The sequence below is a fragment of the Asterias rubens genome, chromosome 18 (genome assembly GCF_902459465.1).
Source record: "Asterias rubens chromosome 18, eAstRub1.3, whole genome shotgun sequence".
In the NCBI taxonomy this organism is placed as follows: Eukaryota; Metazoa; Echinodermata; class Asteroidea; order Forcipulatida; family Asteriidae; genus Asterias; species Asterias rubens.
The window spans coordinates 4917726-4938622 of NC_047079.1; the positions used below are offsets into that span (position 1 = coordinate 4917726).

The 20897-nt window shown below is 39.1% G+C and overlaps 2 protein-coding genes across 2 annotated transcripts; one reads left to right on the forward strand and one right to left on the reverse strand.

The window, feature by feature from the left end:
- The first annotated feature begins 393 nt into the window (after nucleotides 1-393).
- LOC117302115 (2'-5'-oligoadenylate synthase 1A-like) lies at nucleotides 394-7628 on the forward strand. The gene is made up of 6 exons (XM_033785914.1): nucleotides 394-859; nucleotides 2368-2669; nucleotides 4050-4338; nucleotides 4721-5096; nucleotides 6474-6546; nucleotides 6970-7628. Exons 2-6 carry the CDS (start codon nucleotides 2382-2384, stop codon nucleotides 7105-7107), a joined length of 1164 nt encoding a protein of 387 aa, XP_033641805.1. The 5' UTR covers nucleotides 394-859; nucleotides 2368-2381; the 3' UTR covers nucleotides 7108-7628.
- A 505-nt stretch (nucleotides 7629-8133) lies between these two features.
- LOC117302321 (mesenchyme-specific cell surface glycoprotein-like) lies at nucleotides 8134-19497 on the reverse strand. Its single transcript, XM_033786218.1, has 12 exons — nucleotides 19150-19497; nucleotides 17189-17323; nucleotides 15948-16154; nucleotides 14553-14742; nucleotides 13882-14023; nucleotides 13022-13136; nucleotides 11989-12162; nucleotides 11501-11566; nucleotides 10789-11042; nucleotides 10273-10490; nucleotides 9704-9819; nucleotides 8134-8619 (listed from the first exon to the last, which is right to left on the reverse strand). Exons 1-12 carry the CDS (start codon nucleotides 19319-19321, stop codon nucleotides 8543-8545), a joined length of 1866 nt encoding a protein of 621 aa, XP_033642109.1. The 5' UTR covers nucleotides 19322-19497; the 3' UTR covers nucleotides 8134-8542.
- Nucleotides 19498-20897: the final 1400 nt, after the last annotated feature.

Consider the following 20897-nt stretch of genomic DNA (forward strand, 5'->3'; position numbering starts at 1 on the left):
ATACATACAGGTACCTGCTACTCAGATCCAGTGATTCCATTGGATACAATGATATCATTGCATAACGTGCCCAGTGAGCTTTACATAGATGCCCAAGCAGTACACTCCTACGTCCCTTTGAGAGTATGGCGGACAATCCACTGTTTGGTTTTGGTTTATACAGACACATTTACCCAAACCTAATAGTGCCATAGTATTGTGTCCACCATTTCTCAAAATGGCATATAGAGTTTGACTGCGTTTTCTCTGGGTGCGTTCGTTTAGGTTCCCTGGGTCGACCCCGGTGTGTGACGGTTTCTTTTCCCAGGACGAACGTGTGCAGATAAATACCCACGTTCGTCCTGGAAGAAAAAAACCGCCACACACCGGGGTCGACCCGGGGAAGCTAAACGAACGCGCCTAATGTCTGTGGGGGTGCATGAGTGTACAATCGGACTGTTGCTTGGACGGCAGAATGTGTGTTTGTAATAGGCAGCGCTGGCAGACAAAATATACACAGACTAACGACTTGTACACAAGTCTACCACAAGTGTAAAACCCGGTAACACGCATCCATCCAGTGGGTACACAACTGATCCAGTGAGTATACACTGTACCGAAGCTATTGACGTTTTAGAGAAGGTCAAAGGGCAGCATGTGTGATTTCTCAGTTGGGGAATTCCCTATAGCTCGTCCGGCACTTGTCGATTGAAACCATTGTGTTCGACGTGCCGTGTTTGTTTTGGTACACATAGTACGATGAGTGCTGTGCATTCGGTTTGGCTTTATCAGTAGCTTCCGCAAGGCTTCAGAAGAACACCTACCTACAATGCTGTCACAGGCTTTTCAAGAGAAGGGTTTCCACAGTCTCTTTACTTGAGTAAGTATGACAGTTAAAATTGTACACTTTAATTACAAACACAATTATTGGTGAAACCAGCTCGTCATAGCCTCCTTCTGGGCAGAACTCCCGCCTGAATTCCCCTGTACGTATCTGATAACGAGTAGCCATTTTTACCGCAATGTGGTATTTTCTCTTTGGTCAAACAGACTTCATTAAGGCCTGAACTGAAGCATTTTTGTATTAAAGGCATATGAAAGTACACACTTAAAGTGCAACAAGGGTGTCTTTTCTTTCATTATTGTTTTGTTGCTTCGAAGACCAAGTTGTCACAGATGTTTTTGTTCATGCATTATGTTGTTCACAAGTGAGAATACTGGTCTTTGACAATATTACCAAAGGTGATCACTGCTTTTAATGTCATTGGACTATAATGGCTTTGCTATACAATGGATGAAGGTATGGCTATGAACAAAGCCATTGTTGCAATCAGCCGTATGCAGATTTAAAGGTCTGTGGGTGCATTCGATTAGCTTCCCTGTGTCGACCCGCGGTGCTCATTCGAGTGAGCCCCTGACAAGAGTTCTCGTGGTGACGTCATGCACCTCGGGCAGCCCCAAGTGACCCGTTCCACAAGCAGGGCATTTTGGGTTGAACCGGGTGAGCCCCTTGGAATGACGTCAAAGCTATTCGAACGTACTGGGGCAGACCGGGGTCGACCCAGAGGGAAGCTAATCGAATGCACCCTCTGAATATGTATACATACGTCTCTACAACTCCTTGTTGTTATGCATTGTCTCTCGTTGTGCTAAAGAGCGAACTTTGCCAATATGAGCAGCCGACTTAGGGGATTAGGGGGGGGGGGGCGGTGAGTAGGAATACACATTCAATCCGGGAACATATAACAAAAGAGGTCAATATTAGAGTCCACGGTTCGGGAAAGGTCCACAGTTTGAAGACGTGTACAAAACCAATGGGGGCTGTTACAACAAAGTTAGTATAAACAAAAGAGGGACAATAGGAGGTCCGCGGTTGCAGACGTATACACGCTGTGGTGGCGTGTGTGTGTACTCAAAATAATTATTAGCATAAAACCTTTACTTGATGGAGAGCTGTTTGTAGTATAAAACATTGTGAGACACAGCTCACTCTGAAGTAACGTAGTTTTTGAGAAAGAATCAATTTCTCACTCATTTCTCTCAGGAGTATTTGAATTTGATTTGGAGACCTCAGAATTAGATTTTGAGGTCTCGATGTCAACCATCTAAAAGCACACAACTTGTACAATAAGGGTGTTTTTAGTTGCATTATTCTCTAGCAACTTCGACGACCAATTGAGTTCAAATTTTCACAGGATTGTGATTTATGCATATGTTGAGATACACCAAGTGAGAAGACTGGTCTTTGACAGTTACTATTGTGATTGTTATCTCCTGGCATTTTGGTACTCGGGTACTAAAATAGGGGAAATAATTTAATATGCGTGTAGCTTGCTTGAGATTGTGTTCCAACACCCAATGTTTCTTTTTAAAACTTCTTCCGTACAGATTGAAAACAAAATATGGGCTCGATATGGTCATGGCTTTTCGAGGACCAAACCTCGAATTCGCCTCAGGATGAACTTTTGTCAGTGGTTGTCCATGGAGGTGAGCCCAACCCGGGTGAGGAGAAAGACGAGCCCTGGTGTTTGTCTCAGGATGAGCTAGGGAATTGGTTTATCGAAAATATACAACATGGGACGAAAGCCTTCTCAACGGACTGCAAATCAGCAATTGACAGTGTGGTCCAACACATTTACGTCCATTGCTCTGAAAACATTCTCGCCTTTCATGTTAATAAAGTTGTCAAGGTGAGAACATTTGTTGATGTCCTTAAGCTGATTTTTATAATTGTATGTAAAGCATTTTTTATAATTGTGTAAAGGCCATTCCATGCATGAGGCGCTTTACAAAAAATGTACAATCAGTATGTTCCTTATAGGCTATCACCCAGGCGCATTTTCATTTAGCTGCAAAATAGTCCTTACAAATTTCTGCTTAGCAAACATGAGTAGGATCCAGCCACAGAGTAATGATTTTGGGTGGTAACCTTATTCTGGTATTAGGCATCAATAATTTATTTTGTTTTTTATTATTTGCAGGACTACTTTTTGGATCGGTCGAGTTGGTGTTTACATTGCAATAAAGTGTTTGAAACCGTTTGTTATAAAATGCACATGGTTACAAAGATGTTTTAAAAGTAGAATATGATCCACACAAATATACCTCGAAATTGCGTGGTTTTCCTTTTATTTTGCGAACTAACACGGTCGGCCAAAAAATTGACTCCACAAAATGGTGCGCCGTGTTAGTTCACGACGTATTTATAAGGAAAACCGTGCAATTTCGAGGCATTTTGTGGGTGGATCATTTTTTCTACTTTTAAAACATCTTTCCAACCATCTGTATTTTGTAACAATCTGTTTTTAAACGCGTTTCGTAGACCAACTCGCCCGGTCCAAGGCAACGTGTCCCTTTAATTGTAATGTTTACTTTTTTGTAAAGCGCTTTAAAGCCATTATAAATTTTCGGAACAGAAAACAAAAGTAAAAGTTCACAGATTTACAAACGACTTAAAGGGTTCACAGAAGGTAATATTAAAAGGCTTCTCTTGAAATATTATTTCATGAAATGCTTTACTTTTTGAGAACACATTAAAACAATCGGAGACATTTGGGACGCTTGGTGGCAGCAGACTTACCATGTAAAATCCATTGTTCTCGGTCATGTGCGCACGCTCAGAACTACGTAAACAATGGACATTTACCTGGTAAGTCTGCTGCCACCTAGCGTCCCAAAGTCTCCCATTATCAATTCTCGACACCGAGAATTACGGATTTATAGTAAATGCATGTTAACGGCGAAACGTGCGGAAACAAGGGTGGGTTTTCCCGTTATTTTTTTCCCGGCTCCGATGACCGATTGAGCCTAAATTTTCACAGGTTTCTTATTTTATATATTATAAGTTGTGATACACGAAGTGTGGGCCTTGGACAATACTGTTTACGGAAAGTGTCCAATGGCTTTAAGGATCTGCGTAAGGCACTTATTACGCATCGTTTATCATTGTTATCGTTTTATTTCGCTTTGCTACTTTTTGAGCTTAAGCAGCTTTATGAAATTGGGTATAGTTTGAAGATTGGGTGTCTATAATGTAGTTCATGCAATCAGCTGTTTTGTTTCATTCGCAGGGTGGATCGCTCGGAAAGGGCACTATGGTAAAAGATCTATCGGACGTGGACCTGGTTGCATTCGTCAGCCAACCATATCTGGAACCCATCTCAGAGATTGGAAAGGAAGAATATAAGGAAACTTTGTTGGGAATAATTTCCGATCTAGCGTCATCTTTGAAAGGTGTGCCGCACGTCCGAATCATACGATCAGATGAATACTTGTTGAATTTTAAGATACAAGTCGGACGTCGATGGATAGACGTCGATGTTCTTCCTACAACGGATAACGTTCCAAATAATCAAGAGTGTAAGTTAAACGAGAACACAGTAATTATAACATTTTCCTGATTTTGGGTGATAATTGGGTTTTTTTGTGGAGTCAAAAATTTGGCTCTTTGCAAAATGGCAGACCGTGTGTATTCACGAAATACAAGAAAAACCACATACTTTCAAGGTATTTTTATATAGATAATTTGAATTATCTTTTTTTTTAAAGCATCTTTCAAACTCCAACAATATTTTACTAGGACCAAAAGCGCCCAAACCGAAGACACGTGTACCTTATCCCTGCATACCAACAACACCACGATCAGCTCAATCGGCCAATGGTGTTTAGTTTAAATAATGCTATCATCTTCAGAAACAGACGTCCAACAGTGTTTCTTTTTGATTCTTACTTCTTCCTTCAGTGTTTCGCAAACTCTTTCTGACTATGCTAGAAGTCGGGAATGGAACAAGACAGCTTTATTCTGCATCATTCGTTGAGTACCAAATACAGTTTGTTAAGGAACAACCCGGCCACGTGAAGGAGTTGATACGCCTGGTGAAGTATTGGGCGTCTAGATTCCTTCCTAAGTATCTCCAGAAGTCCTACCCTCTGGAGTTGATCACCATCTACCTTTGGGAGAAGGCAGGGAAGCCCGAACGACGACTGAACAAAGCTCAGGGTTTGAGGAGCGTCTTGGAGGTTCTGACCAAACTGGACAGGCTGCGTGTTTCTTGGAAATACATGCACAATGATGATCACCTTGAAGAAACTATTATCAGGAAACTCAAAATGGAAAGGTGAACTTTACTAAGTTGATTGAGCGTTAAAGGCACTGGACACTATTGGCAACTACTCAAAATAATTGTAAGCAAAAAAAACTTGCTTGGTAATGAGCAATGGAGCCGTTGATAGTATACAGCATTGCGAGAAACGGCTCCCTCTGAAGTAACATAGTTTTTGAGAAAGAGGTAATTTCTTACACCCAATAAATATTAAAAGACTTCAGGCCTGAAGCCATCTGAAAGCACACAATTTTTGTGCAACAAGGGTGTTCTTTTCTTTCTTTGCTCTCTTGCAACTTCGATGACCAAGAGTCTAAATTTTCACAGATTTGTTATTTTATGCATAATACTGTTTGGATACACCAAGTGAGAATACTGGTCTTCGATTATTACCAAAGGTGTCTAGTGTCTTTAAAATAAGAATTGAGATTCTGCCTGACAAAACTTCACACTTTTGCTCATGAATAATATCGAAATTTTAATTACATGAAGCAACAAATTTCATGAACCCTGTAAACATATTAATGGGGTCACGACTACTTTGTTATTGACATCATTAACATAAAAACAGCACCACTGAGTAAGTCTTGTATACCCAGAAACACCACTTTTATTAGGCATCTGAAAGCACACAATGTTTGTGCAACAAGGGTGTTTTTTCTTTCTTTGGTCTCTGGCAACTTCGATGACCAAGAGCCCAAAATTTCAAAGATTTGTTATTTAAGGGGAAGGTACACGTTTGGAAATTACTCAAAACTGTTGATAATATAAAACATTGTGGAAACGACTCCCTCTTAAGTAACGTAGTTTTTGAGAAAGAGGTAAATTCTCACTAAAAAAGCACACAAATTCGTCCAACAAGGTTGTTTTTTCTTTCATCATTTTCTCGCAACTTCGATGACCATAATGGGCCCAGGCTTGTTATTTTATGGTTATGATGGGATACACCAAGTGAAAAGACTGGTCTTTGACAATTACCAAAGGTGTCCAGTGCTATTAAAATAAGAATTGAGATTGTGCCTGACAAAACATCACACTTTTGCTCATGAATATGGACATTTTAATTAACATAAAACAACTAACTTCACAAACCCTTTAAACATAATAATGGGGTCACGATGTTTTTGTTAATGCCATCATTTACATGAAACTAGCACGACTGAGTAAGTCTAGTATACACAGGAACGCCACTCACAAGGCTTGGATCCTATGGAATTAAGGCGTCGAACACAAACTCTGCTGCTTATTCGTTGGACCTCGGGTACCACCTTCAGTGCTCATGAATGCAATTTAGTACTTGCACAATGCTCATGAGAATTGCACAGTCTATTTATAATTACTACAATCATGCTCTTTAACTTATGACGTGTACTCCCCCCCCCCACTCTACAGACCAATCGTTTTGGACCCGGCAAATCCGACGAACAACGTTTGCTACATGTACCACCTTCGGGACAACATAGAGGTAAGCAAATGGCACATCAAGGACTGATACATGAACGAACAGTGTGTTTTCAAGTAGATCATGGTGGCATTGGCCTAAATGGATAACATTAAAGCTGTCCATCAGAGATTCTGCGCACCACAATAGACCTTATGCACATGACGACGTTTCAGTAGGGCGCCCTCACCTAAAGGTCAAAAGGAGGTTGTTCATTGGCCAATCCTGTGCGCCGCGCGTACAAATCTGTGCGTTTCGATTGTTTCGTCACCGTTATTTCACTAAGATGGCCGCTGGATGACGTCAATGCATAAGGTCTCATAACATGGACTGACGGAGTGTGATTCAAAAGAGGACGCTATCAGAAGTTTTGTTTACACAGTTTTCTGTTGGGGGGGGGGGATCTGCAATCGGACTCAAGCAGTGTTTTCAATTCTAACCATGCAGGTATTAGCCTCAGCTGCCGAAAGAACCCTTCAGACAGACCTCCTGGAAAACGTCATCGTGTGGCCACAAGTGAGAGAATATCATCGCGCCTTCAACAAGCAAAGAGCAGCATTTTCAAACACTTGGCCTACGCGGTAAACTTTCCACCTTTCATGGGCAAGTTTGGGTGAGCGACTAGACCTTGGCTAGACTGACTGGACTAACAGAAACCATAGAGCACAGGGAGATTGACTATTATCGGATCATGCACAGGGGGAATCGTCGATATGTATGGTGTTCCATAGATATGGTCAATTCGTGAGCAACGTCACAATTTCTGGTAAGAATATTATGCTTTTTGATTTCAGTAGGCCTACACATCAATACGAACATTACTTGATAAAATGCTGGATATTTTAATAATGATAGCAAGATCAGTGGTTTAATATGCAAAGTCTTTTTGCAATATCTTGAACGTGAAAGACTACTTAGTTGTATTCTCAGTATTGATTTATTTATGTTTGCGATTAATCACTTTTCGGATACCCCGAAGGCATTTCCTTCTAACGGAGAGGGTTCACATGTTAAATAATTAATTACCGAAATACACTTGTTACACACTATTGAGAAAACAAAATGAGCAGTGCTAAATCAAAGTTTATACGATCACTTTTATGAATCATTAAAGTCACCTGGAAATAGAATTTCTTTTTCTTTCAAACATAAGAGTATATGCTTACAAACAATAAACAAATTTTTTTTTAGTAATTGTTGTCACGATTTATGTTTAAAAAATATTTAAAGTTGTTTGGGGGGGCTGACTCTGCCTACCCCTTTTGTGACGTCAATCGAGGCAGACTTTGCCTGTAATGCGTATAGTAAACACACGTGCAAAGTACATGTACGTCCAAGTCGTGAGTTGGTACATCTCAAAAAGTGTTTTTCTGCATTCAGCAGCAATACATTGCCGGAAAAAAAAACTTTTTTTTTTTTTTTTTAAACGTGCAAACTCACGACTTAGTCCGTACATGTACTTTGCAATATTGTGTTTACTCTACGCATTACAGGCAAAGTCAGCCTCAATTGACGTCATGAACAGCGCCCTCTCGGGTCGGGGTCTACTCTTAAATTTGTAAATAACATAAGAAATGATTTTTTAAAGCCTTAGTTAACTGTTTATTCACATTCCACTCATCAAAACACATATATTAGTGACAAAAGCTTTATTTTGAAAAAATACCACTTCCAGGTGACTTTAATGTACGCATATATATTCGCTGAAATAAACTAAAATGTGTAATAGCCATTATTTGAAGCCAATTTATAGGCTTAATATATAAACATGCTTTTGTATTCAAAAATCCTCGGGAGTACAGTGGACTTCCTATTGAGCTCAAATTTTCACAGGTTAGTTATTTCATGCATATGTTGAGATACACCAACTGTGGTGTCCACTGCCTTTAAGCCAAGGCCCAAGAATCCAAACCGTCTACAGCTTTCCCAGGTTTTGAGAAACTTGTGTAAACAAAATTCTAAGGTGCGTTTGATTGGCAATCCTTTCCAACAGCTGTCTGTGGCGTGCAGAGATGATTATTTATAACATGGTGATCGCGTACACTAATGCTGAGACAACCCATGCCATTGCTGACGTACGTAAATATGGACTGCCGCCTATACACAAAAGAAGGAGGAAAATAAGAATATTTTTTTAGAGTCATTCGCATGGACAGTATGCCTGGTTTAAACTTGGCATTGCATGGTTTAGTGGAGATACATTGCATGATTAAATGGAAATAATGTATAATTTTAATAGGTTAAACGAGTAAGCTATTGTTTTTAGGTTATAGTGAGATAGTTTGTAATGCTTTATGAATTATGCATCATGTTAATATAAAGTTAGTTGTAGGTTTATACGTCAGTTTAGTATGCACGTTTTAACGAGTACTATAGCAGACGTTCTTTCAGACTTTACATAGGGACAATATTTCATCATGTAAGCTTGTGTTTTAGATCAATCGAGTTGGTTGATTCGAGTGATTTGGTTGATACCATTGATGGTTATTTATGATTGTCGTACTCTTAATCAAGTTTGTTCACTGCCGGTGTCCTAGGGAAAATCTGCCCCCGCAGATTCTGTCCCCAAGCGGGGAATTAACACTATGCGCTATCAGAAGAAGTCTGTAAACAGTTCGTCGTATTGGGGCGGAGTCTCGGGGGGGGGGGGCACAGAGTCTCCTGCCACAACGGGTGAAGGATTGTGTTGCCTTCGGACGGGACGTTAATCCGTTGGTCGCGTGTGTTGTGTAACGCATGCAAAAGAACCTAGTGCACTTTGTATCGAAAAGAGAAGGGGTTCGCCCCGGTGTTCCTGGCTGTGGCTGCTAAATGCGTCGAAGCACCTTGTAAACCCTTTTAAAGTGCTACGTAATAATGGTCTCAGAATTCATCACTGCATAACCTATCTTTCTGAAAGTTTGTATATACCCACGCCTTCAGTACCTTGTTGGTAGCGTGTGCTATATAATACTTCGGTATTATTAGACTATTATTTTTAGTATTATTATTATTATTTTAAGTCGGCTTTTATTGTGGTGCATCTTCTGGGGTTGATACCATGAATCTATTGAATCAAAAGAATGATTTGGTCTTCCAATCCTGTGATTGTAACATCTCATCTGGCTGACTCTATTGATTCAGTTGATTCAAATCATGTAAACTATTTATATGATTAATTTGATTGCGCTGTGTATCTCACCAGTATGTTGGCTTTTCTCGACCTCCTTGACTCCGTATAGTGACAAGGTGCCGCTGACTTTACCAGTAACCAACAGGATTGGTTTACCGCTGGGGTTGTCTGAGGCTGGGATAAAACTAAAACATGAACAAATAGAAGATTATAAGAATTCATTAATGTAGGAATGACGACGTATGTTTAGAATGCCAACGTAAGCCTAATTCAATTCAAAAAACAGGGATTGATTATTGTGTATAAGATGTGTATAATTATTTGATATGTTTAAATTGATAACACCAAAAGGAAGCATTATGGTCAGGTGCAATTCAATATTAATGCGTTTATATATATTTTAATATTGCGTTTATATATATATTTTAAATCTGGTAAAAGTAAATAGCTAGTGTTCACTCATGTGATACAGCTGAGGATTGAGTTGGTAGAAATTAAAAAGCTAGGATCTTGATCCATCAATACTTAGTGCCGTATTATTTTTAACAAAATCCAGACCAGACCATTATATAACGACTTGTCCACAAGTCTAATAGGAGACGGTTATTGGCCGCGAAATACGTCTCTTTGCAACTTACTGCAAGTCTTCCGGACGAAGATCCCCAAGGTTCCGGTTTTCCAGTAGCTTTTCGAAAGAGTCGCTCGTCCCACCAGCCCTGTAAATTGACTCGAATTTCGGAACAGCGGAATGTTCCGTGAAGCTGTATACCATTACGGTACTGGTTTGTTCCTGCGCAACGAACAAGAGGCGTTTTCCATTGAGCTCGCCCGTCTCGATCGCCTCGCACTCCGGTCCCTTTGTGAATTTGAAGAAAGAAAAAAACCACCCGATTATAACCTGTCAACATACAAAGTTCGTAACACTTGGGTTCCTTACCCAGTTTCATACAGCCTGTAAGCCTAACAACTTGCTAAGCACAGAAAAATCTTGCGCCAACATTTCATAAAGTTTGCATTGTAGTATAGCAACTGGTGGCCAATTAATTGCTTTCTTTAAAGAGACATCTGCTAAGCAACATTTTAAAGGCTGGTTGTGGCGAAATTTGCGGGCCTCAAAGTGTGACGTCAGATGTTTAGGCCAGTCTTATTCTTACTTTGTCATCAGAACGGCTGTCAAATTTATCCTCGGGTGACTCGTCGCCGGGGTCACGCGATTTTCCTTCAGCGTTGAAAACGTCGGGGAAGAAGATGGCGTGTTGTCGTTCAACCTCGTCCCCACTGTCGTACACAAGTGAGAAATCGTCCGCCCTGAACACTGAGAAACTACGCCCTCCGAAGAAGTGAAGTTTGTCGAACTTGGTAGGATCTTGTGGGTTGCGGCCATCCACTGTACTGATATACAGTCGGCCTGAAAAAGGATGCAATACATTAATTGGATACAGCAGTATCTAAGACATTCAGTATAGCATTTGTAGATTAGCTTTTAAAATGAACGGGAAATTAAACAAGTTAGTAGGCGTAACACTTGTTTTCATTGCTCATGTATGTGATCGACAATAATCCTGATTGGCCCCAAAGTGGCTTTCGACTTATTGTCATGGTCGTTTAGAGCTGTTTGACCCCAAAGTGGATATTGACTTTAATTACCTAGTTTGTCATCGTCGTTTAGAGCTGTTTGACCCCAAAGTGGCTATTGACTTACCTAGTTTGTCATTGTCGTTTAGAGCTGTTTGACCCCAAAGTGGATATCGAAATACCTAGTTTGTCATCGTCGTTTAGAGCTGTTGAACCCAAAGTGGACGTCGATTTACCTAGTTTGTCATCGTCGTTTAGAGCTGTTTGACCCCAGAGTGGACATCGACTTACCTAGTTTGTCATCGTCGTTTAGTGCACCTCGCAGAGCATGAGACACCGAAGAAGCAAGCTCATTATCTGCCGAAGAACGAAAGAACGCTAATTATAGTCAACAAAACATGACGTAATAAAAAATTGGCTATTTAAACTACGGAGTCTTATAAGTGTCATACAACTTATCAAGATAATGCGAAGTCGACCTGGTCAGGAATGATGTCGACTCATGAACCTTGTTGATACAAATCTTAGGAATCGACTTGTCATCAAAAGTCGATATGGTGAGGTGAACCTTTACTGTGGCTTAATCACCAAATCATGTGGTAAAGCATAGGCTTCCCTTAGCAGCAGCCTTAGCAACAGCCACAGCCTACAACTTACACATAACCTCATTCACACTGTGATATTTTGGGTCAAACCATTTCAGCAAAGGGGACATCGTTATCCTCGTCTGTCTTTTTATTCACAGTTGGTATATTGGGGCGTTCACGCTTTTAGTTTACCGTCCACAAACTCCCTTCCTCGTTTGTAATCCTTCCATTCTCTGTCGCCAGCTTCGTAATCCAAGTCATGTCCTTCATTAACCGTAATGATGTAACCGACGCCATCCACCTCCATGTGTTTAATGGCATCAGGCTGATAGATGCTGTAGATATCGTACGATTCGAAATGAATCCCTGAACAAAAATCAAGAACAAACAAAAAAGTTAATTTAAAAACATTTTTTAAGACGAACCAATATAAAAAAATGCTTTATGTAGCAGCATTCTGTTGTTCTTTTTTTCTTCCTGCAGTTATCAGTTTCCAAAAGACTTTGTACACAGATGTCCTTGTGCGAGCACAACGGTCTTTATTGTTTCCATGTGGAGACCTTTTAATTACCCTTTATTGTTTTATCCTTGTGGAAAAAAGGTATCTAAAATGAGCACACCAAATTTTATTTGCTCAATTTGATTGCAGCAACCGAAAGTGTATGAGTCAACAACGAGGAATTATTTAGAGACAGCGGACCAGTCTAAATTGTAAACATTCCAGCGGGTATACGAGCCTGCCCTGGCCACTCAAACTTTAAATTACGTTTCTCAAGACTTCTTTTTTCATACTCAGAACAAAAAAAAACAAAAAAAAAAAACTTATTATAATAGCCAGCTGCTTACTGGCAGCTCACGCACTGTAGGGTTTTAACAACAACCGACACAGCTTTTAAGAGATGAGGGGTAGATTTCACAAAGAGTTAGGACTAGTCTTATCTCGAGTTAGGACCACATACTCGTCCTAACTTAGGAATATCCATGCAATTTGTATATCTGGTAGGACTTGTCCTAAGTTAGGACTAGTCCTAACTCTTTGTGAAATCGACCCCTGGTCACATGGTGTTTAACCTTTCAGAATGCACTTTACTAGCGAAAGTTGCTGTGTGCCTCTAACAACATTTGTTATTGCCGAATACTTTTAAGAGAGATTACCAAACGTATAACTCCCCTGTAACTGTGGCTAAATTACGACAATTTATTAAATATAATTTCTTTCCCCTACCTCCATCTTTGTCGCTTGCATCAAGAAGCAAATTCTTCCAGGACTTGACTCCGAGAGGATACATGTCTACAAAGGTGTCTGAAGTCAGATCTATCACTGCGATGGCGTTGTTATCCTAAAATAGATCGAAAACAAGAAAAGTAGAAACCATAATGGTTTGGTTCTTTCTGTGTTTTTAGAAAGGTTTGGAAATCGGGTTTTATTTGTATGAAATTGTTATACTTTTATTTTACACCCTGGCTCTATATATTTTGGTTCGAGCTGATAACAACAAGTCCTCTGCATCTGGAAGCAACTGTTTGCCTTTGTGATATCTTGATTATACTGTGGCTCTATAGATGTTGGTTCCATTGACTAGTATTAGCAGATAATATCTCACCTTAAGGCAAATGTATGACGTATGTCATCTTTATTTAAAATAGTATACTCTGGTTCCATAGATTTGGGATCTAGCACTTTTAGCTGATAATAACAAGTTCTATCTCTTCTGAAGGCAAATGTTCACATTTGTGTCATCTCTATTTTAAAAAAAAAGTAATATACTCTGGTTCTAGCTGGAACTAACCAGTTCTATCTCACCTAAAGGCAAATGTACGCCTTTGTGTCATCTCCATTTAAAGCAGTATACTCTGGTTTCATAGATTTTGGTTCTAGCTGGAAATAACAGCGTATATCTTACCTGAAGGCAAATGTACGCCTTTATGTCATCTCTATATAAAGTAGTATGCACTGGTTCGGAACTATACCAGTTCTATCCCACCTTGAGGCAAATGTACGCCTTGGTGTCATCTCCATTTAAAGTAGTATACTCTGGTTTCATAGATTGTGGTTCTAGCTGGAACTAATAAAGTCTATCTTACCTGAAGGCAAATGTACGCCTTTGTGTCATCTCCATTCAAAGTAATATACTCTGGTTCTATTGATTGAGAAAATACTGTTGGGGTTTCACTTATTTCTCCTCTATAAGGCCACCTGACACCGCGCTCCAGATAGTCTTGGGCTCTGAAAGATAAATATATATCAAAGCCGTTGCAGGAAGTCAAGGGGTGTCAGATATTACTTTGTTCCAGGACCATCTAATAGTTTCCTCTTACAGTGTTATCGTTCTACTGTGACGTCAATCGCTATATATATAACATTGTCATGAGCAACATTAGATAATAAGTGTTTGCGTTTGCAAACAACTGCTAAAGTTTTTGGAAAACCCCACTGTCAGTTGCAATCCTTAGTGTTCCCGATTATATCCAGTTGATAACATAATTATTTTTAAGTTGTGTTAAAAGAAGTAAAATTCAAGAAAATAGTGGTTAAGATCGTTATAAACCTGATTAACGTACTGTTACCCTGCGTTGAAAGACGTTAAGTTCAATTTAATGTTGCATACACGTTTATAGTGTTAACTTATTGTTAACCAATGTATTGAAAAACGTCAAAACCAAGTTGATGTTGCTTTACGATAGTTCAGCCCGATAGCATATTGTTACCTTTGTTAAAAGACGTTAAGTCTTTAGCATGGTAAGCTTGTTACTACCTTTTGTTGAAAGACGTAAAGTTCAAGTTGATATTACTCAGAAGAGTTCCTGTTTCACTGAGATGAAGAATAGAAACAGAGCCCTCAATGTCAACGATGTATCCATCCTTTTCAATTGTTTTCCCCTCGTTAGCTACCAGTACGGTGCGACAGTCAGCGGTGAATTTCAGCATCTCTGGTTTGCTCCCAACTGAAAACGACGGTTTCATTAGTAATTGTACAAAAAATGTAAGTCTGCTGCCACCAAGCGTCCCACCTCAGCATCCCCGTGGCGTTTCGATTTTTTATAAGGGTTTTATTTGACCCTCCTGGTTTTATTAGTAATTTTACAACAACAAAATGTAAGTCTGCTGCCACCAAGCGTCCCACCTCAGCGTCCCTGTGGCGTTTCGAATTTTATTAAGGGGTTTATTGGACCCTCCTGATGTGCTTTTCCCCAAACACAATTTTCCTTTTTTACATTCCTGCTAAGTTGTAAACCACCACAATTCGACGGTTTTTTTAATTTTTTTTTATTTTCTCGAGTGGGGTTATTCTACTCCGTTTATTCAACAAACGACAACAACATCACTTAATCCACTATGTTAAAGAAGCACAATAATTACTGCTATTCCATATCAAAAACAGACATTAAATATTTAAAGACCTGCTTGAGCGAAAATGTCAAGTCGTGAACTTTGCTGAATTCCATTTAAAATGTTTTCAATGAATAAGGAAATCGAGTCCTATGATTATAAATAGGTTTTGATTGTGTAAAAAACAATCATTTTGAATACCCTTATCCAGTGCTTTTCTGAGAGATTTGCGAAAAGCCCCGTTACGTAATCACTCTTAAAACGTCATAGTTGGGAGCTCCAATTAATTTGTAAAGCCGCTTTGTTGCAGCGTGGAGGTATAACAAAGCAAACTCCCACAAATGACGTCAGCGGCATTGTCCTTGGCGCGCGCTCTCAACGGCAGAAGTGTTTTTAGTTTTTCAAAACCTTTAGGTTGGGGCCTGATTTTTTAATCGATAATTACGAAAAACTCAGAGGTGTAAACATATCAAAATTACATTAAAATGGTCAACAAGTGCATTATAAACAAGTCTAAATACCATTTCCGTTAAAAACCTTCCGCTCAGGTAGCTGTTTAATATACACGTACATACACAGATTGAAACAAATAAAACAACAATTTAGCGTGACGTTTTCACGAAATAAGGAAAAACAAGGGACTTAATTAAATTAAAAACAAAACAAAACAATGAAATGTCACCAAATTGACGTCAAAAGGTTCAAATGAAAACCGTCAATGATGTACAGCAAGTATAGGGCTATAGGGTTACTGGATTCGTAAGTGCTGAATAACGATCGTGTTCACAAGGGTGTCGGAAATGAGTCCTTTTAGACTTACCTGTAATGCTTTCAATAAGAGAGAGTCTATTGTATCGGCTGTCATAGAGGCTGTACAACTCCAGCTTTCCAGGGATACCATCTAAAACAATACCAATGACAATGCCGCATAGCTCAATATCTTCTCCAGGCCCGGTTAACTCCATGTAATGGATAATGTTGGGCCGCGTGACGTCAGAGATGTCGACGACGTGCAGGAATTGATCACCTATGAATATTATTAATGATAAAATATATTTTTGAAATTTGCCACAATGGCAATAAAAAGTGCTGAATACAAGGTTACCAATTTTACATAGAGGGTTTCTGAAGAATATAGTTTAAAAAGAAAATTAAAAAAATAGTATGTTAAAGGGACACGTTGCCTTGGATCGGTCGAGTTGGTCTTTGAAAAGCGTTTGTAACCGTTTGTCATAAAATGCATAATGGTTGGAAAGATGTTTTTAAAAGTAGAATACAATGATCCACACAAACACGCCTCACGGTCGGCCATTTATGGGAGTCAACTTTTTGACTCCCATATTAATGACCAAACGTTTTAGTTCGCAAAGTAAAAGGAAAACCACGCAATTTCGAGGCCATGTTTTGTCGATCATTGTATTCTACTTTTAAAACATCTTTCTAACCATATGCATTTTATAACAAACGGTTACAAATGCTTTTTATAGACCGACTCGTCCGATCCAAGGCAACGTGTTCCTTTAAAGGCAGTTAAAAAAAGAAATCTGGACAAGCCAGTACATTTTTTTTATTTTGTTTTTTATTTTTTGTTATCTTGAGACATTATGAATAGTCAAAAAATGCAAAGATTGATTTTATTAGAAATTTATTTCCCACATTTTATTTATTAAGTCTAATTGTGAAGCCAAGGAATCTCGGAAAAGCGAACTTAACCGCTGTACTACACTAGCAAAGTACCCAATGGAGAGAAGACAAGTAATGCAAAGAAAAGTGTACTCAAACTTCGCCCTTATCCAAAATTATCAGGTGTATGTGTTTATAGGATTTTAAAGTTTGCATGGTGGAAATTTGCTAGTAATCTCTAAAGTTGGGGTGGTTCTGAAAAGAACAGTTGGTTTTCAACTCGACGTTTCGATCTGTATGCCCTGATTGTCTTCTGGAGAGAGCAGGTGCGTGCGTGTACACGTTAACTTGTTTAAATTTGGGCTGTTCTAGCATGTTTATATATTAGTTGGTTCACATTCAGCCGTTGGCACTGATGGAACCACAAACTTGACTTACCAATAGAGTAGACCATAGCACTGATCTTGTCATAAGCGCTTTGTTGTACTGCGTCCCCGTCCAATGCATACTGTGGCGTCATGTCTGGTTGGTAGTAGTAGGGTACGTAAACCGTCGAGATGGGATCCAAAACCACTGCAAAATACACAACAGAGTTTTTTTTTTTTTTTTTTTTAGTTTTTCATTTCTCGGAAGCTTGTTTCCAAAATTAGTGAATATATTATTGTTATTTTTCAGTATTAAACCACAAATCGTAGTCCAAGGGCCAAATTGTTATGTGAATGTGCAAAGAGAATCATATTTAAAAATTAAAATTTAAATAAACCATTTAAAACAACACGTTTTTTAATTTGAAATGTTAAAAAATAAAGGACCGTACTTTGTGTAAACGGGTGGTTTTCATCGAGTAGAATATTTTTGGAGTAGCGAGTATTCCTACCATGGTCATTCTGAAAAATACTGCGGAACGAGGCGGTTGATAATAATAATAATAATTTATTGAACTTGTTATTGCGCTGTTCGAGAGCGCATAACAACTTAACACAATTCCAGTAAAAAAATAATATTATGAAAATTAATTAATCCAAACGAAGACAATCAAATGCGTAACAACATAAAAAAAATCATTAAAAAGTTACAGCAATCCATTAAAAGGTTACAGCAAATAACCAAAAATCCATTAAAAAGTTACAGCAAATAACAATCAGTAAACAAAATTACAACAAACAATTGCAAAACAGACTTAAAAACATACAGAAGCAAATTGCACAAAGGTCATGGAAACTGATCAATTTGTTACAGATCTTTCTTATGCAACGTATTTTGTCAACCGAGGTTTGAAAACTATGAAAATTCACAAGGCAAAACAAAAACAGATGGACACAGTTTGCACCAATGTCACACAAGTATTCAAAAACAGTGTTGTATTTTTGGAAACAAAGCAACCAATCTTGGGACGATAATTAGTTATTTAAAATGTTTGCAGATTTTTTTGTAAAAGTTTAGTCAGAACATCTGATAACAAGATTGAATGTTATGATAACATACTTCCTTCCGTCCATGCCAACCAGTGCAGTGTGTTGATCAACTTACAGTGGAAAGGTTTATTATGTAGCCAAATTGAAGATATTTATAAGCCCTTTTCGAATCCACGGTTTCGGCTTGAGATTCGGCTTCAGGCTCCGTTCTCTCGTCTGAAGCCCTGCGCACATACGCAAAGCACGCGCAATATTGTCAAAACCAACCGCGGGGCCAGGTCTAGCCCGAGCCGAATCCAAAGCCAAAGCCGTGGTTTCGAATAGGGCCATAGTCTGACCCCATGATCAAGTGAATCAATGAAAATCATCGAAGTACACAGGGAACATGACCGATGACTATGTGTTGTGGAAAGTAATGTAATCTTCCGTGTTTGATACACTTCTTGACAAAAAAAACCCCTCAATCTTGGGTTTGTTATCAAATCACCAAGTCATTGCGACGTTCACATGCGCCCCAGTTTTTCGTATCATATGCTTCATGGAGTGAGTCGGGTCAATGTGTTTTCCACATGCTGTGCCAAACTTTGTCTGAATGTCTGATAAGCAAAAATAACAATGCAGAATCCGGTTTCAAATAAAGGGCGGTCTGAATGTTTTTGTCCAACACCGCGATGGAAGTCAAACCACCCATAATCTTTAAACCCTGGGGTGGATTTCACAAAGAGTTATTATTTTGCAACTTCAACGACTAATTGAGCTCAAACTTTCACAGTTTTTTTATTTTTTATGCATATGTTGAGATACCAAACACCAAGTGAGAAGACTGGTCTTTGACAATAACCAAAGGGAGTCCAGTGCCTTTAAGTCATTTCTCCAAAGTGTATGACTGGGTGAATGGACCAGTCAACATGATCAAGCCCCAAATGTGGGATTTGTCATCAATCAGTAAATCATTACAACAGTTCGGAAGATGAACATACTCACCGACAGTGTGCACCCGCGCATTCGCTGCGGACCCATTCCCTCGGGCCAACAGTCCGTCCCCGCTCGGTGCGTACCCGTACGGTAGGTAGGCCGTCGACAGCTCACGGAGTGTCATCGCAGCTTCCGCAAAGAACACCAAGGACAGAAGGATCGCTAACTTAGGAGTCCACATTTTGTTTCGGTGTTTTGTGAGACTCTAACAACCCACTGTCTGTACCCAATGGTATCCCACTGTCTGTACCCACTGGTATCCCACTGTCTGTACCCACTGGTATCCCACTGTCTGTACACCCAATAGAGCACGAATGCAGGGACTTTTTAACGACTGTTTGAACGCGAGGATTTTCAGATCTTGGGTCTTCAAATCTACGTCACTATATTAACACCACTGCTATTAAAGGTATTGGACACATTTGGTAATTGTCAAAGACCAGTCTTCTCACTTGGTGTATCTTAACAATATGTACAAATAACTAACCTGTGAAAATTATAACTCAGTTGGTCCTCCAAGCTGCGAGATATAATGGAAGAAAAACACCCTTGTCACACGAAGTTGTGTGCTTTCAGATGCTTGATTTCAGGACCTCAAAATCTAGTTATAGAGGTCTCGAAATCAAATTCGTGGAAAATTACTTCTTTCTCAAAAAGTACGTTACTTCAGGGCGAGCCATTTGTCACACTGTGTTATATTTCCATTACTTGTTACCAAGTAAGTTTTTATGCTAACAATTATTTTGAGCAATTACCAATAGTGTTCACTGCCTTTAAAGCGGGAAAACTAATTTATGAAAACTTTGGCACAGGGTGGCGCCCTGTACACTCAGTCACACAATCGGCAAGGGTTATGATAAATTTGGAGAGACATACTGAAATAAATAATGAAAATCATACACGAGTCCCTTTAGAATTGGTGTACCGTATTTTGTTGGCGGGGGCACTCGGGTGGGTGGGTTGGTGCATGTGGGGGTGATAAGTAAGAGCCTGAAAAATTGACCCTAGTAACCCCATAACGTAGGCATACACACCTGTCGAATCCAGGATGATTTACATTTGTTTGTGTTATAGCTCTGATGGGAATAACTCGAGGGGAAAACAACTATATACAATTGACATGGAAACAGATAAGGTGTCACTGGATATTATTAACTTTAATTTCAAAGACTCCTAAAAGTTGGTTTTGGAGCTTCTATATTTCACCAACCGAAATAATGATAAGGTCTAACTGTAGATTAGTAGAAAAATAATAATGCTGATGGAATTTTTAATCTGTGACTATGGATGCTTCTAAAGGCAATAGAAAACTATAGACACAAGGGAATGTACACGTTTGGTAATTACTCAAAACAGGTATTAACTTAAAAACTGACTTGGTAACGAGCATTGGAGAGCTATTGATAGAATAACAAAATTTGGGAAACAACTCACTCTGAAGTAACCTAGTTTTTGAGAAAGAGGTAATTACTCACTAAAATAATAAAAGACTTCTAGCTAGAAGTCTTTGATTCCTATCTGAAAGCACACAAATTCGTCCAACAAGGGTGTTTTTTCTTTTATCATTTTCTCGCAACTTCGATGACCGATTTAGCCCAAATTTTCACAGGCTTGTTATTTTATGCTTAGGATGGGAGCCACGAAGTGAGAAGACTGGTTTTTGACAATTCCCAAACGTGTACCTTACCTTTAAAAACATTGGACACCATTGTCAAAGACCAGTCTTATCACTTGCTGTATCTAAACATAATTATGCA

What these genes read in the sequence shown, in the direction of transcription:
- LOC117302115 (XM_033785914.1), top strand. Translation starts at nt 2,382, where the DNA reads ATGGGCTCGATATGGTCATGGCTTTTCGAGGACCAAACCTCGAATTCG. An exon ending in ATGTTAATAAAGTTGTCAAG is followed by an intron (nt 2,670 to 4,049) that starts GTGAGAACATTT and finishes TTTCATTCGCAG; the next exon opens with GGTGGATCGCTCGGAAAGGG. An exon ending in AGGAAACTCAAAATGGAAAG is followed by an intron (nt 5,097 to 6,473) that starts GTGAACTTTACT and finishes CCCACTCTACAG; the next exon opens with ACCAATCGTTTTGGACCCGG.
- LOC117302321 (XM_033786218.1), bottom strand. Translation starts at nt 19,321, where the DNA reads ATGTGGACTCCTAAGTTAGCGATCCTTCTGTCCTTGGTGTTCTTTGCG. An exon ending in TGCAAGCGACAAAGATGGAG is followed by an intron (nt 12,163 to 13,021) that starts GTAGGGGAAAGA and finishes ATTTTTGTTCAG; the next exon opens with GGATTCATTTCGAATCGTAC. An exon ending in CGAGAAAAGCCAACATACTG is followed by an intron (nt 8,620 to 9,703) that starts GTGAGATACACA and finishes TTTTGTGTATAG; the next exon opens with GCGGCAGTCCATATTTACGT.